Below are 13,059 nucleotides of genomic sequence, written 5' to 3' on the forward strand. Positions count from 1 at the left end.
AAGGTAACGTGCATTGCGTGCGGTCAGTACTTTTCAAGAATGAAAAGGGATCGGGTTAAACCGCGCGTATCGCCAAGCACGCCGTGCTAATGACAAAGTTGTTACGGCCGTATCGCGACACGCGTACGAGGTTTTTTCGTTTCCTTCTAAAATGGGCAATGGATCTCGTGTCTACCAGCTACAATAACCGGTAGAGTTCGAATTCGCTCCCACGTACCGATGAGTTCGTGCAACCGTTTAGGCGTTCGACGAAACCAAGTAAAGAGAGAACTCCAAATAAAGAGAGTTCCCTGGACGTTTAAAGTAAACCTGAGACTACTTGTTAATTGACAGGGTTTGGAATTTACAGAACGACGTCGAGACAAGTGCGTGATATTCCGAGCATCGTGGTTTTAATCATACGTGTAATTAGCAAACGGACAAAGAATTTCGTTCGTTGGTGTCTGAAAGTCTATAAATGTATAGAGTTACGATGAAATCGGTTTCGAGGTCCTCTCGACGATCGAGTCCAAGACGAGCGTAATTAATAAAAGGACTCACCTCCCACTTCTTTGGGGGATCCGCTCGACGTCCTGTTCTGATGGTTCGCGAAAGCGGGGAACACAAGTATTAACAAGAACAAAATCGTCCACGCGGGCGTTTGTTTCTGCATCGTCCAGCGAAACGATCTCTCGATTCGGGAGTTCCACCGCACGACGCTCGAAGCGCAGGTCTTGGAAGCGGAAATCGCGGTCTCGAGCCTCTCGCGTTCAAACATCCTAGACAAAGTCATGGCTTTGTGGTGCACGTGCTCGGTTTTGGTGGTCGCGATTCGATGGTCCAGCGGCTCTTGGTGTCCACGAAGACGGTCGCAGAGATCGCAGCGGGTGGTCCGACACGGCCAGGTCGACGCGGACAACGACGACGAGAGAAAATAGGACGGGTCGGTATGCTCAAGGGTGCCACGACCCGACGGACAATGGCAGTGGCAGGTGGTGGTAGTGGTGGTGGTGGTGGTGGTGGTGGTAGTGGTGGTGGTGGTGGTGGTGGTGGTGGTGGTTGTGGTGGTAGTAGTGGTAACGACGACGTCGTTGTAATCCGTGGTAGCCGCGATGGTGGTGGTCGTCGCGGTGTCGATGTTTCCACGATGGACAGAGGTTCGCGTAGATACCTCCGAAGGTGGTGCGCCAACCGACTCGTCCTCAGACGCTGCGCTACCCAAGCTGCGCGTGCACCACGCTGACTTCATCCTTCCGTTCCTGGGGAACGAGAGATTTCTCTCGAGACGGCCGCGTCCTTGCCAGCGAGGCCGGAAACCCCTGGAACCCTCGTCCTACGAATGTCCTCCGATCTAGTCAGACTGGGGAGCAATCCTTTCCCGCTCCCTTGGTCATCTTCGTCAAGCTCGAGGGTCTTCCGTCAGGTATTCTGTTAAAGCTTAGGAATCGAATCCGTGCGTTGACTTGTTCGGAAAAATTGAGAATGCCGCGACTCAGGACGCGCACCGATCCAAAGTTCGTTCGATCGTCGGACGAAACATCTCTTCGCGGTTTGGTTCGCGATCTCGAGCTCCGACCTGTCCGGAGATTAAACGGAATATCAGCCTGTAACGCTGGAAAGACAATACCGATGGGTCGGTAGGTCAAACGACGCCATCGAGCGCGTACTGCCCCTCGCGATCTCTGTCGTCCCTCGAACTCGACGCGACGACGATCGATCCACTCTCGACGAATATTAAGTCCTGCCGTGCGCGCGGTCCGTGAAATTTCTTCTGCCTCGTCTTCTCCTTCTTCTTCTGGTTTCGGTCATGCCACGTCGCGCGATTCACGCTCGCGGCGCGTCTTCGAAATTCCGGCGTGTCGCGTCCCTTCCGCCGTCTCTGTTTCCTCTTTCTTTATTTCTTCTCGCGATACGATCCAACACCAGACGAACGAAAATGATTCCGGACCTCTCGTTTCCTCGCCAGCGGTATCCGAGTCGCTCGCTATTCTGCAATCAGAAAATCGTGTCGACGTGAATGAGACGAGCATGATTTCTCGTTTATGCTCCGAATCGTACGTCGAAGTAAATACAGGGAAATAAATGTTTTTAGGAATTTTATTAACGAAAGCGCGCGTATTTATGTGGAATTTACTTGGGCGTTTCAATCACGAAAATCTGTCCATGCTATTCGATAAATCGATTCGTACGATTATTCTTATCGATTGTACGCCGTCGGTCGCGCCGAAATGTTTTGATAGTATTGGACTCTCCTTTCTCCTGTTTCCTTTCGATTCGCTCCGGCGTGTCGCAATTTCAACGTACCAGGAGACTGTAACGTGGCGACGTTCTACGTAACGATGACGATCGTTGCAAGAACGAAGGATAATGTTACTTTCGACATTTACGCGATCCGAAAATCGCTTTTCAGTCAAAATAACGCAAAGGGACCGGTCAAACTTCTTAAATAGAATCCGAAATTCCGTGACCGAATTTCCGAGAGTTAATTACACGCCCCACAAAGTTCCATAATTTTCTGAATTTCCTAGTCGGGGATTGTCTTCCATTGTCGGTGGAATACATAACTAATCGAGATAGCCGTGCATTTGGACAACAAAGGGAGGTAAAATTCATTCGATGCACGAATATCTTCTCGCGATGTCTATTGTTCGACTCGGATTCCAATTATCTCGAAGAAATGGGGCGGGACTTTCTCGATTCTTCGGGTTCCTCCGTTAGATGCACGCGACGTCTTCTACGCGTGCAGACTCGTCGGTTCATTCCCCGCTTTATAGTCGAAGACGATCTAATATTAGTTCTACCGACCCGTGAAATCGTTACTCTGTTTTCGCGTCGCTGTTCCTTCTATTCCGTGCCTCCGACGTTTCCGTTCGGCTCGGTAGACCCGTAATTAATAACGCTGTCCAACAAAGTACGACAGTTTCACGCCCTAAACACGAACTTTCGCATAAAAGTACTATTCTGGATAAAAATTAGTTTTCGATAGGAACGGTACGGCTCATCGGCGAACGGCTCAAGTTCGCGGCTGACCAGCGCGGCATATTCTACTTTCCGGCAAGCTTGGACTCGCGCGGAATGTCCGTTCTCCGGCCACGGTTCTCACGGCCTCGCGTAATTGTTGCAACCGGTCGTACGAAACGTACGAGTACAACGCCGTTCCGTAAATTAGATCGTGGATAATAGATGGACGTAGTAGGAGGCACGGTGTTCCAAAACGCCGATAACCTTAAATCTCGCCAAGCAACATGGTTCAAACGAATTACAATATCACAGGATAACTTAAATTGGCAAGACACCACGAGACGTATTTCCCCGGTTAAGTACCTTCGAAACAGGGTGGCCGTCTATTTGTTACAGGCGCGTGCTTGCGAAACACCGTTCTGGTTACCACGACACTAGGGTTAAGTAGCGTGATTCGATTGAAGGTGCATTTTTCTTCGTAACGAGCGATAATTGATTTATTGCGCATGAAGGGTCAGCCGAGCCGTATACGCGGCAGCACGCGCGCTGGTACCGACCGATCCGCTCGATTAAATCACCGTTGTCCCGTCCTCTCCGCCTTGGCGACGCTCTTCTTACCTCCCAGCGACAACGAGACGATGACCGGTGACGACCGATCTCAACCATCCGAACTGCCAATTGTCGGCGTTGTCTGCGCGATACGAATCTCCTCGAAACCTTCCAATTAAAATCGATTCGGCTCGATCAACGTCGATCGACTCTGGCGCCGAATTTTTCGACGCGGTCACTAGCTAGCGAAAGCACAATTTTACATTTAACTCTGCCTCTTCGGAATTATAATTTTGGTAACACACGACCTGGACGAGAACTCGCCAAAAGATAGAGAATCTATCTCGGAGTCTGGACGGTTTATCAGAACGCTCGAGATCGCTTAGCTTCCCAACGGAACGGGTGAAATATTCATGCGAAATGTAAATAAACGTATCTCGATGTGTCTACGATTCGACGTATGCGTACTCGCTGTTTATCGACGCGATCGAAGAATACGTTTTGCACGTTTCGATGGAGATCAGAGTTCGTTGTAACAGTTACATATCAAAGTTGCACGTTTCGTGAGTTTAGGAATGATTTATGAACGAGGGGACGTATCGTGGAAATTTTCCAAGAGGATCGAGACGAGCTTCCGGAGTCTTGACTTTTCCACGATACAGAATGAGCGAAGGAAACGTGAGAAATGCACGAAAATCTAGGTTCGTCGTAAACCTTACAAACTTAGATACGTGCTCTGCGACGTTGGAGGGTCAACCGTATTATAATTTAAATGTTATTCGTATGCAGATTGCGGCGGATTCGTATAGAAATTAGAATTTGAAAATTCGAGCGTTCTGAAAACACTATCACGGTCGGCGGCTCCGTTTTTCCCGTCTCTGGCGATTCGCGAAAGCGCAAGAGAAAGAGTGCGCGAGCTAGCGAGCGAGCAGAGAGAGGGACGGATAAACAGAGAAGAGACTGTCGACGCCGGCGAACCGGCAAACGCGAGTATAAACACTTCATAGTAGAACGTAGCCGCGTGGTGAATGAAGCTTGCTGCTGCCGCCTGCTGCACTCCCCTTTCATCCCGTGCATCCTCTGCTCCTCACACCCGCTCCCACCCAACCCCACCCCACCAACGGCGTAACCACCGTCGCGCACCCTCCCTTTTTGCCCGCCGCTCAATTGTCCGATCCATGTATCCATCTTCCTCGATCCTCGATTCACACGATGTACCTACATATTCGCGCACGCAACGCAGCCAGGTACACACGTGGACTGACCGTGTACCTATGTGGATCAAACGCACGCCGTACCTCTCGTTTTTCACGAGAGATTTTTTATTATTCCGACCAAGCTATACCGAAATACCAATATAATTTTATTATAATACTCTTTATCGTCGAGTCTACTATCCTATTCTAGCATACAGAAGAGTACACGGGGCGTGGAGTTTTCTTCCTCGTTCATAGACTATGTTTCGACAGTGGTCGGTTGAACGAAGATGTATAAGCGTTACAAAAGATTCGGAGCTTCCAGCAATCTCGGTATTATAAGCGTTATATTTAAATTTCAATAAAATCCGTGACATCGACCGCAAAGTGTGACCGATTTGGCATGGAACGACATCCGAAGGCGTTACTCGCGCGTCAGCGGAACAATCTGCACCGTCCTCTCCGAACTTGACGAATACCACCGTTCGTTGGCTCTGTAAAAATAGAATATGCACGCGTATCGGTTCAACGTATCGAAAACACGGTCCGAATAGGCCGCGGACGCGTTGGTTTACGAGGAGCCGGCAGAAAGGAAGTCGGAGAGCGATGAGAAGGAGCGAACAAGAGGAGGAAGACGAATCGACTGGGAGCAAGTGGAATTAGACACGGAGTGTGGTTCTCTTTCTTTCATTCGCACATGTACCGCACCGCGATAAATTCTAGTATCGTCTTCTCACGCAACGCGTGTCTGGTTATTCGCGCCCGGCGAACACTACGAGCAAACTGAATGGGAGAACATGCTCGATACTCTTTTTCTCTTTGCGTTCTCCGTTCAATCCGTGGCTGTTCTTTATCGGTGCTATTTGGCGAGCTATCGCCTCGGCTCGGCTCGGCTCGCTTCTCTAGCACAGACCATCCTTCTCTCACGATTTACAAGTCCGGAGTGGTTGGACCAATCGGCAACGAGGATCGTGGGGAATAGGACGCGGTGGTAAATGCACGATACACTGCAGTCTAGATTCGCGCATTCCTGGCGGTTGCCGCCGCGCCGCTGGCTACCAACTTGGACGGTCGGCGTAGCGACGCCACCGTCCGCTGTTGCCATCGTACGGTACACGCTCGTGTCGCGTTTCGAGAGAGGCAGGAGCGTGTCTCTTTTTGTCTGGCTCCCTTCTCTCGTGGCCTACATTCGTGCACGCCACGCGTTCTATCTTCGAACGCATCCTACGAAATGATTCTTCTCGTCTACTACATATTTGCCCCGCGCGCGAGCTCGCGGTCTCTCGCTTTCTCCCATCGTGTGTATTTTTCGCTCCACATCGCGGTCGTTCCACGGTTTCGTCAGGGAATGTAAACTCGAATGCGAGGAGACTGTTCGATCCGCGATCAAGATCCGCCTCGCAACCTCTCTTCTTGCTCTTCTTCTTGGAATAAATTTACGTAGGGCGGTACACGCGTACGGCAAAAGCAACTTTTTTATCCCGTTCGCTTTCTAGGTCAAACCAGAATTCGTCGTTCGAGCCACCCAATGGAACCGGGAGAGAAACGTTTCGCGCAAGCTCATCGCGTTATGCCGCGTTCCCACGAGACCAATGCGCAACACATTCGACGTCCACCAACGATTCTTCTTTCGCTAGCTTCGAAACAACCAGTCATTACCTGACGAGCACAAGTCTGTACACAATTACGATCGTAACCGAAATTATAGCCGTAGACGACCAGCCAATTTTTACAGAAATACGCTTACGCGTACACTTTGGAAAAATCCTTTCGAGTCGATATCGCAACTGGGCAAACAAGTGTATCGGAATTGTATCGAGTTCGAGAATCGTCCCTCGTTATCGTCGTTTCCGGGAAAGCTCGGCCGACTCGCTGACGATGGCGACACGATTACGTCGTTTTTTCCGTGTTTCCTCTTTTACTGCGTCTCGTTACGGTCCCGCTTGTTTTGAAAGCTAGAGTGCCGCGGGCGATAAAGACCAACGTAATGAGATATAATGCTAGTCTCGAGTGGCGACAAATACAACCATTGCCTAGTTTATTGTACAAATAAAATTACGCGCGGAGATACTCGTGTCAAGGATATGCGCGCTGTACGAGATCTCTACGGGCCACAGTGGGGGGGCTAAAAAGCAAAAAAGATGATCAAATCTCAATTTTCGGAGAGCGTAGCAGACAAAGAAATGAAAGGACAAAAATAAACCCACGGCGTCGTAATGTTTGGCTGCCTTCCTTGACGCCCCCCGCGCCTCGTCCTTTTGAGAAGAAAGCTCGATCGAAGGCGTCGTTTAAGAATAAGTAATTAATTATTTTATAAAATAGCGTCATTCTGCTCGAAGCCGGAGTCGCTATTTTCGGAGTATCCCTGGAACTGCTTTTTAAGCCCTGACGCGACGCGAACAACGGAGCCAAGACCCACGAACTACGAACTGATCGAAACAAAAAAACCATCGACCGTTGGTAGCCCGTCAAAGGATCGATACCCCCGACATGATGTTTCTGCAGGGAAAACCGTAACGAGGTCGAGTGATTTGCGATACCGTCACGACCTGCTGTGAGTCGCAACGCGGCTGGCCGCGCAATGTTTCGAAATTCCCAGATGTTTCACAGACAAAAAGACCCCAAGTTCTCGCACTACGAGCAGTCGAGAGTCGCAGGATGGTCCAGAACTTTATTTCAACCCTTTGCGATCTAAGAATTCATTTAAAAAGAAACGACTAGCTACTTCGAAGTAATGTCGTGGCACCGTTTTTAAAAATTAAAATTGTCCTTTTTCAGAACTTTCATCTGTTTCGAGGACCACGAAAGTCATCTCCGGGAAGCAACGAGGAAGCTGGAAAAACGTTGGACCAAGCATAATACGGTAACGATAATAATTTTGTTTTAAAAACATACAGGATTGATAGAAAATCGAAAGTTAGCAGGCTCGAGTAAGGGCGTACGGTCTGTCGGGTCGGAGAGTACTAAACTTGAAAAATGGCGTTCTAAACCACCGTGCGTCGAACGTAAACCGTGAAACGATCGTGTCCTCGGTGCGGCGTGGCTCCCTCGTTCAATGAACCCTGACCATACGCGACCAAAAGTTTCGTCGCGACACAGCAACTGCGTGAGAACCACTGAAACCGTGTGAAGTCGGCGACTCGAACTCGGTCGGTGGCGGTCGAGCAAGTTCGTCGACTTTCGGCAGCCTTCGGCCCGGTCAACAGCAGTGCTCCGTCGCGGGAAGAATTCAAACATCGTTTCTCGGGCAGCGGGAGTTAGCGCGATCCTCCGCGGGCAACGGCGACAGACGAACGAATTAATTGCAGTTTATTCGGTCACGGAGCCAACGACCACGATGCAAATTCTAATTGGCTCTCGTTCGCGCGCTTCGCGACCGCTTTTAACGCAATCGCGCGGATCGTTAACCGAAAACCCGGGTGGTTGAAATTCGAGATCGTTCCACGAATAATACTCGCGTATACACATTACGGAATAGAACATACACTACTTGTTGATCGATAGTATTATTACAAGAGTATAATAATTCTCGTGCGGCTACCGGTTCGATATTCGTACATTATAGAGCAATTGTAGAAGAAGGAGCAACGTCGAACGACAAAGTTGAAACTGGGTCAGGCACGATTAAAGAATTTACGAATAGTTTCGATGCAAACACGATACGTTTGTTTATGTAAGAAAGATAAGAAACGACATTACACGCGGAATGACCTGATAGTTTCGCGTACTCTCCGGTAATAATCGATCGTCCGCGCAACGTCGACGTTGGTGTCGTTTCTCAATTTCATGCAACAGGAGAAATTCGGGGGAGGGGGATACTCGAGTCGATTTCCTATTTCACGCAGCGATGAGAAATTGTCCAAGGACAATGGAACGAGTTTCTCTGTTGTTCGCAGACGGAGCCGGAAGGACTCCATCGAGAGCCACTGGCGCGTAAGGGTGGTTGAGTGAACCAGGGCGTGGGTGGATTATGCGGGTGGTGGGAGAACAGCGGGCGGGAGAAGCAAGGAAGTATGATACTACGCCGCAGTGTAAGAGGTGGTCGATCGATGCCGACCAAAACATTGCCACATGCCTAGCCAACGCGGATGCTCTAAATGCGATTACCGTGTGCGACGTTAGCCCGACGGTCTCTCACGCTCTCGCAGAACTGACTAAACGACCTTTTAGGTAAAAAAAAGTTGCTGTTCCTACCGCTGAAACGTCATTTGTCCCGCAAATGAAACGTTTGTCGTTTGTGTAAAGCGAGGAAATATTTTTGGAATGCGAGGCAACGAAAGGGGTTCGTGACTCGGAAGGATTAACGAGCAACTTTTAACTCTCGAACGACAAGATTTCCTGCAAGAAGAACGTTTTCTCCGACCAGCGTACCAGCGTAGCTCGAACCGAAAACGTATTCCGAATAAAGTCGTCGCACGCCCAATGCAAAGTCACGCAACACCAGCTCGGCAAACACGTACGCGAATTCGATAGCGCGGCTAGCTTACATCGAGATTACGATGACTGAGCGCGAAAAGAATTCCCCGTTTCGAAATTTGCCGCGTGTTCGCGTCAATAGCGAAACGATCAAGGAATCGTAATGTCGCGGTTACGTAACACGCTGATATCGACCATATCGTGTTATTTTATCGACGTAGGTACGCGAACGCGACGCTACGAAACAATATTCGGATAACGAAGCGTTCTTAAGCTCGAGCGACAACAATACACGCGCGTTTTAAACACGATGTCTCGTATTCGCCAACAGGGCACATAGAACTTTTCTCTACTTAATTTTTCGCTGGAAAATTATGACTTTTTCACTAACCTAAATAGTAAATGTACTCCCTCGCAAGTACTCGATCGAATGCCATTGAATGCTCTCCGATCTGCAGAACCGCGTTTACATTCTACTTGTTAGTCGTACACGATGAAAAAAGAACCACGGTAATCTACGATCTACGATCGCAATCGGTAGAACGATAATTCAAAGAACGCGGTGGGAATACACGGTGGAGCGTGTTTTATCCGTCCGTGTCTAATTCTGTCATTTATTCTCTAATTTTGTCGATCGGAACACGCAGCAGGAGAACTAAATCGATGTCCGAACTGGGAGAAGTCGACGACACAAAAACCTGCAATTAGGATGGTACGAGGGGAGGCGGGGGGAAAAATGGTAGAGGAAATTGCAGTGGTGGTGATTCGTGGGAAGAAGCGTCGGCGTGGAGCGGTGTACGACAACAATACATAACTGATTACAAAGACACTGGGAATAATGAGCCGATTGTCGTATTCGGGGGAGCGATACCGAACGTGCTCCGAAGCCGAGGACAATATGTTTATGGGATTAATGGAAAATTATCGGGCGTTCGAAACGCGTCAGTGAACGGGCATACGGAAAATCTGTTTCGAGGCATGCGAGATCGCAAAGGATATTACCCAGTATGCATACCGGCACGACACAGGCACGCGTACGGATAATTGGAATTGTCGTTCCGCATACACGAACGGAAGCATCTGCACGTTTCTGGCTATCTTCGATCCGCGATGGCTGCTCGACGACCAGTCCTTTAATACATGGTGATAACTTTAAATGGGAACGTGTAAATATCTTGCACCGAGCACGAGTCAAACACTACTAAATCCTCCTGGTGTACCTTGGGCTGTTTCAGCGTTGAGAAATTTTGAACATTTCGAGGGCAATCGGAAAATTGTATTTAAAAAAAGATTCGGGAAGCGCCGGATCATTCGAACACCGGCGCCACATTTTTGTGCATAATATGGCAATATAAACCGATTTACACCAATTTGATAATCACTGGCATGATTATTACTATTCCAATTTACACAGATATAAGTATTTCTAAAGAAAATGGGTCGAATAGATATTATGAAAGCGCTACGGCTTCTGCTGGCTATTTCAATGGCTAAGCATAATAAATACTGCTGATGTGCGTGGTTACAGCAACCAGACATACAGGCTTTAAGGGTTAATGAATTGTAACCGCTTTCAGGGTGGATTCGAGACCGTCAAAAGCAACTAAAAGTTTAGTTCGAAGGACGGTACTAGAATCTTCTTCTTAAGAAATTCTTAGGATCCGTAGCAAAGATGCTGAAACACAACAAAGGACGAAATGCAACTTCGGTATTTATTCGAATTTCTTTTGTCGTCTTCAGGTATTAATCCTTTTCGGACGGTGGATGTATCGAATGACATAAAAATTTGTAGAAATTTGGATAAATTGTTGCAAAACTTGCAGTAAATGTGTTTAAAAAAGAACCGTCGATACAACAATGCAGAAACGGTAATAAATAAAGCATAGTATAACTAGTGATTCGGGAAACTTTTCGACTCGTCTTCGTAGAACCGGCGAGTTCACGTAAAGTTTGTAAAGCGTGCGAACTGAATTCGTACCGCACAATTGACGCGGGCCTTTCGATAGGAGGAACAACGACTACGATGTAGCATTACATTGAAACGTAGTTTTTCTTTTAATTAGAACGCGTACTCGTATCGTTGTATCGATCAAATACGGTATCAATTTTTAAACGATATTCGCGGGTTCCGTAACTTTGAGGATAGAGTCTGAAACCCGTGAAATGAACGAGCTCCGTAAATCTAGCGTTAATTACGCAATCGTGGCAACTATATTTTCTTGAAAAATCACGAAGAGGAAGGCGCCAATGGCGCGGTTAGTGTCGAGGGAATAATCAGAGGTCGAGGAGAACGATTACTATCCAATTATCTGGATGGTGAATTGTTGCATACCGCGTGACGAAGATGCAGCGTAGCGTAGATCGCGAGGCGAATCGTAGCGGTTTACCACCGCCTCCTCGGTCCAATTCTCGGTTCGAGTTCGAGTCTCGAAGTACGGAGCGATTCCATGTCGCGCGTGCATTGACCCCCTTCACCCTCGCCCTTGTTTGTCGGCAACATTCTCCTCCCAAACCCCCGACTCGATCCCGTTTTCCCGTCCTCCCGTTCTCTCGTTCCATCGTCAACCCTCGAGGCTGGTTCGTGACTTTCGACACGTCCGCGGAACAGGAGCTTCCTCTTCGCCCCGCTTAGCTACGCACGCCCTTCGAACAATGCGCATTAATAAATGCATCCATCAACCCTATCGCATAGTCGAATAGATAGAGCGATACATATTAGAGTGACACGTTGAAACGGTGTAGGAAGAATCGTACCGCTATTTCGAAAATGTTTCGCTCGAATCGCAACGTGTCCAGAACGTTCGACCTCCGCAACAGATATTCAACGTTCTGTGGTCGGTCGTCGATTTTCGAGCACGATGATTCCTCGATAATTGTCTGCAGTTTACGTCTGCAACGTAGTTTGCGAAGAAAGTTTTCGGAGAGTTTGTACGGGGAAACGAGGAAACTAGATTCGAGACGAGCCCCGTTGATTGCTGGTGCTCCACGCGGCCACAATACTGCCACGCCGCGTTCGTTCGAAACGTGGTTCCCTAGCAGCTCAGCGGTCGACCGACGAAGGAAACGTGGTCTTTTAAAAGACGAATCGTTCTTGATAATACAGGTAAAACGGCAATGGAATTGGGAGAAATAATCGGTCCGCGTATACGTACGTGCCGAAGACGTCCGGCAAAGCTGTCGGCTACGCAAAAGGTCAGTGTCCGGATATCCGTGATGCGACGCGACGGACGTCCTTGCGGTGGTTGGTGGTCGCAAGTCCGACGCTGAGTTTTCTGGTAGCGTTAAACGCGTGCACTGGGCACGCACACGACACACGCGCCAAGTGGAGACGATGAAAGAAGAAATAAACGCGCACACCAGAAGAAGAAACAGAAAGGAAAGCAGCACGCGCCGCCGCCTTTTCCTACGAGCGAACTGTGCCCGCGGACGCCGACTGTGCCGAGGGTTGAATGCGAACCAGCGGAGGGGTAAGAAAGTGCGCAGTAAGGAAAGGATGGGCCCCGCCCTTCAATGCCACCCACCCCCGCGTCTATCCCCACCGGCAGAAACCACCGACACGACTATGCTCACCTATATCGCCACTCCTCCGCCAGCAGCCTACCATCTGGAACCCCCCTGTCTCGAGCCACCCCCGCAACAGTTCCGCCGTTACTTCTACTACCGTATATAACATTACTGGCCGTGCGTACAAGTAACCGTAGGTGTTTCCTTGAACACGTCCTGACGACCGGCCGACGTACGCTCCGTCCTTCGCTGAGTTTCGTTACTTCCTCCTTTCGCGCCTTCGGTGTTTTGCCTCGCTGATTAGGGGGGAACTGCCAGACCCGGTTTCGTTCAATACGTACAGGAGCTCGCCAAAGCATTCCAATACCCGATAATAACGCTTTGGACATTACAAATATGAGGGGGGAGGTCGAATAATTTCTCGACTGCCAACTTTTCCTTCCTAAGAAAATCA

The 13,059-nt window shown here is 49.0% G+C and overlaps 1 protein-coding gene across 1 annotated transcript in view; it reads right to left on the reverse strand.

Annotated features, from left to right (window-relative positions):
* Positions 1-13,059, reverse strand: part of Inr-2 (insulin-like receptor-like) — a 47,942-nt gene that overhangs the window by 24,089 nt on the left and 10,794 nt on the right. The window contains exon 2 of the mRNA XM_076764000.1: positions 541-1,968. Coding sequence (XP_076620115.1) covers positions 541-1,228 — 688 coding nt within the window. The 5' untranslated portion in view covers positions 1,229-1,968. The remainder of the gene's footprint in view (positions 1-540; positions 1,969-13,059) is intronic.

Source organism: Colletes latitarsis, chromosome 4 (genome assembly GCF_051014445.1).
Source record: "Colletes latitarsis isolate SP2378_abdomen chromosome 4, iyColLati1, whole genome shotgun sequence".
Taxonomy (NCBI): Eukaryota; Metazoa; Arthropoda; class Insecta; order Hymenoptera; family Colletidae; genus Colletes; species Colletes latitarsis.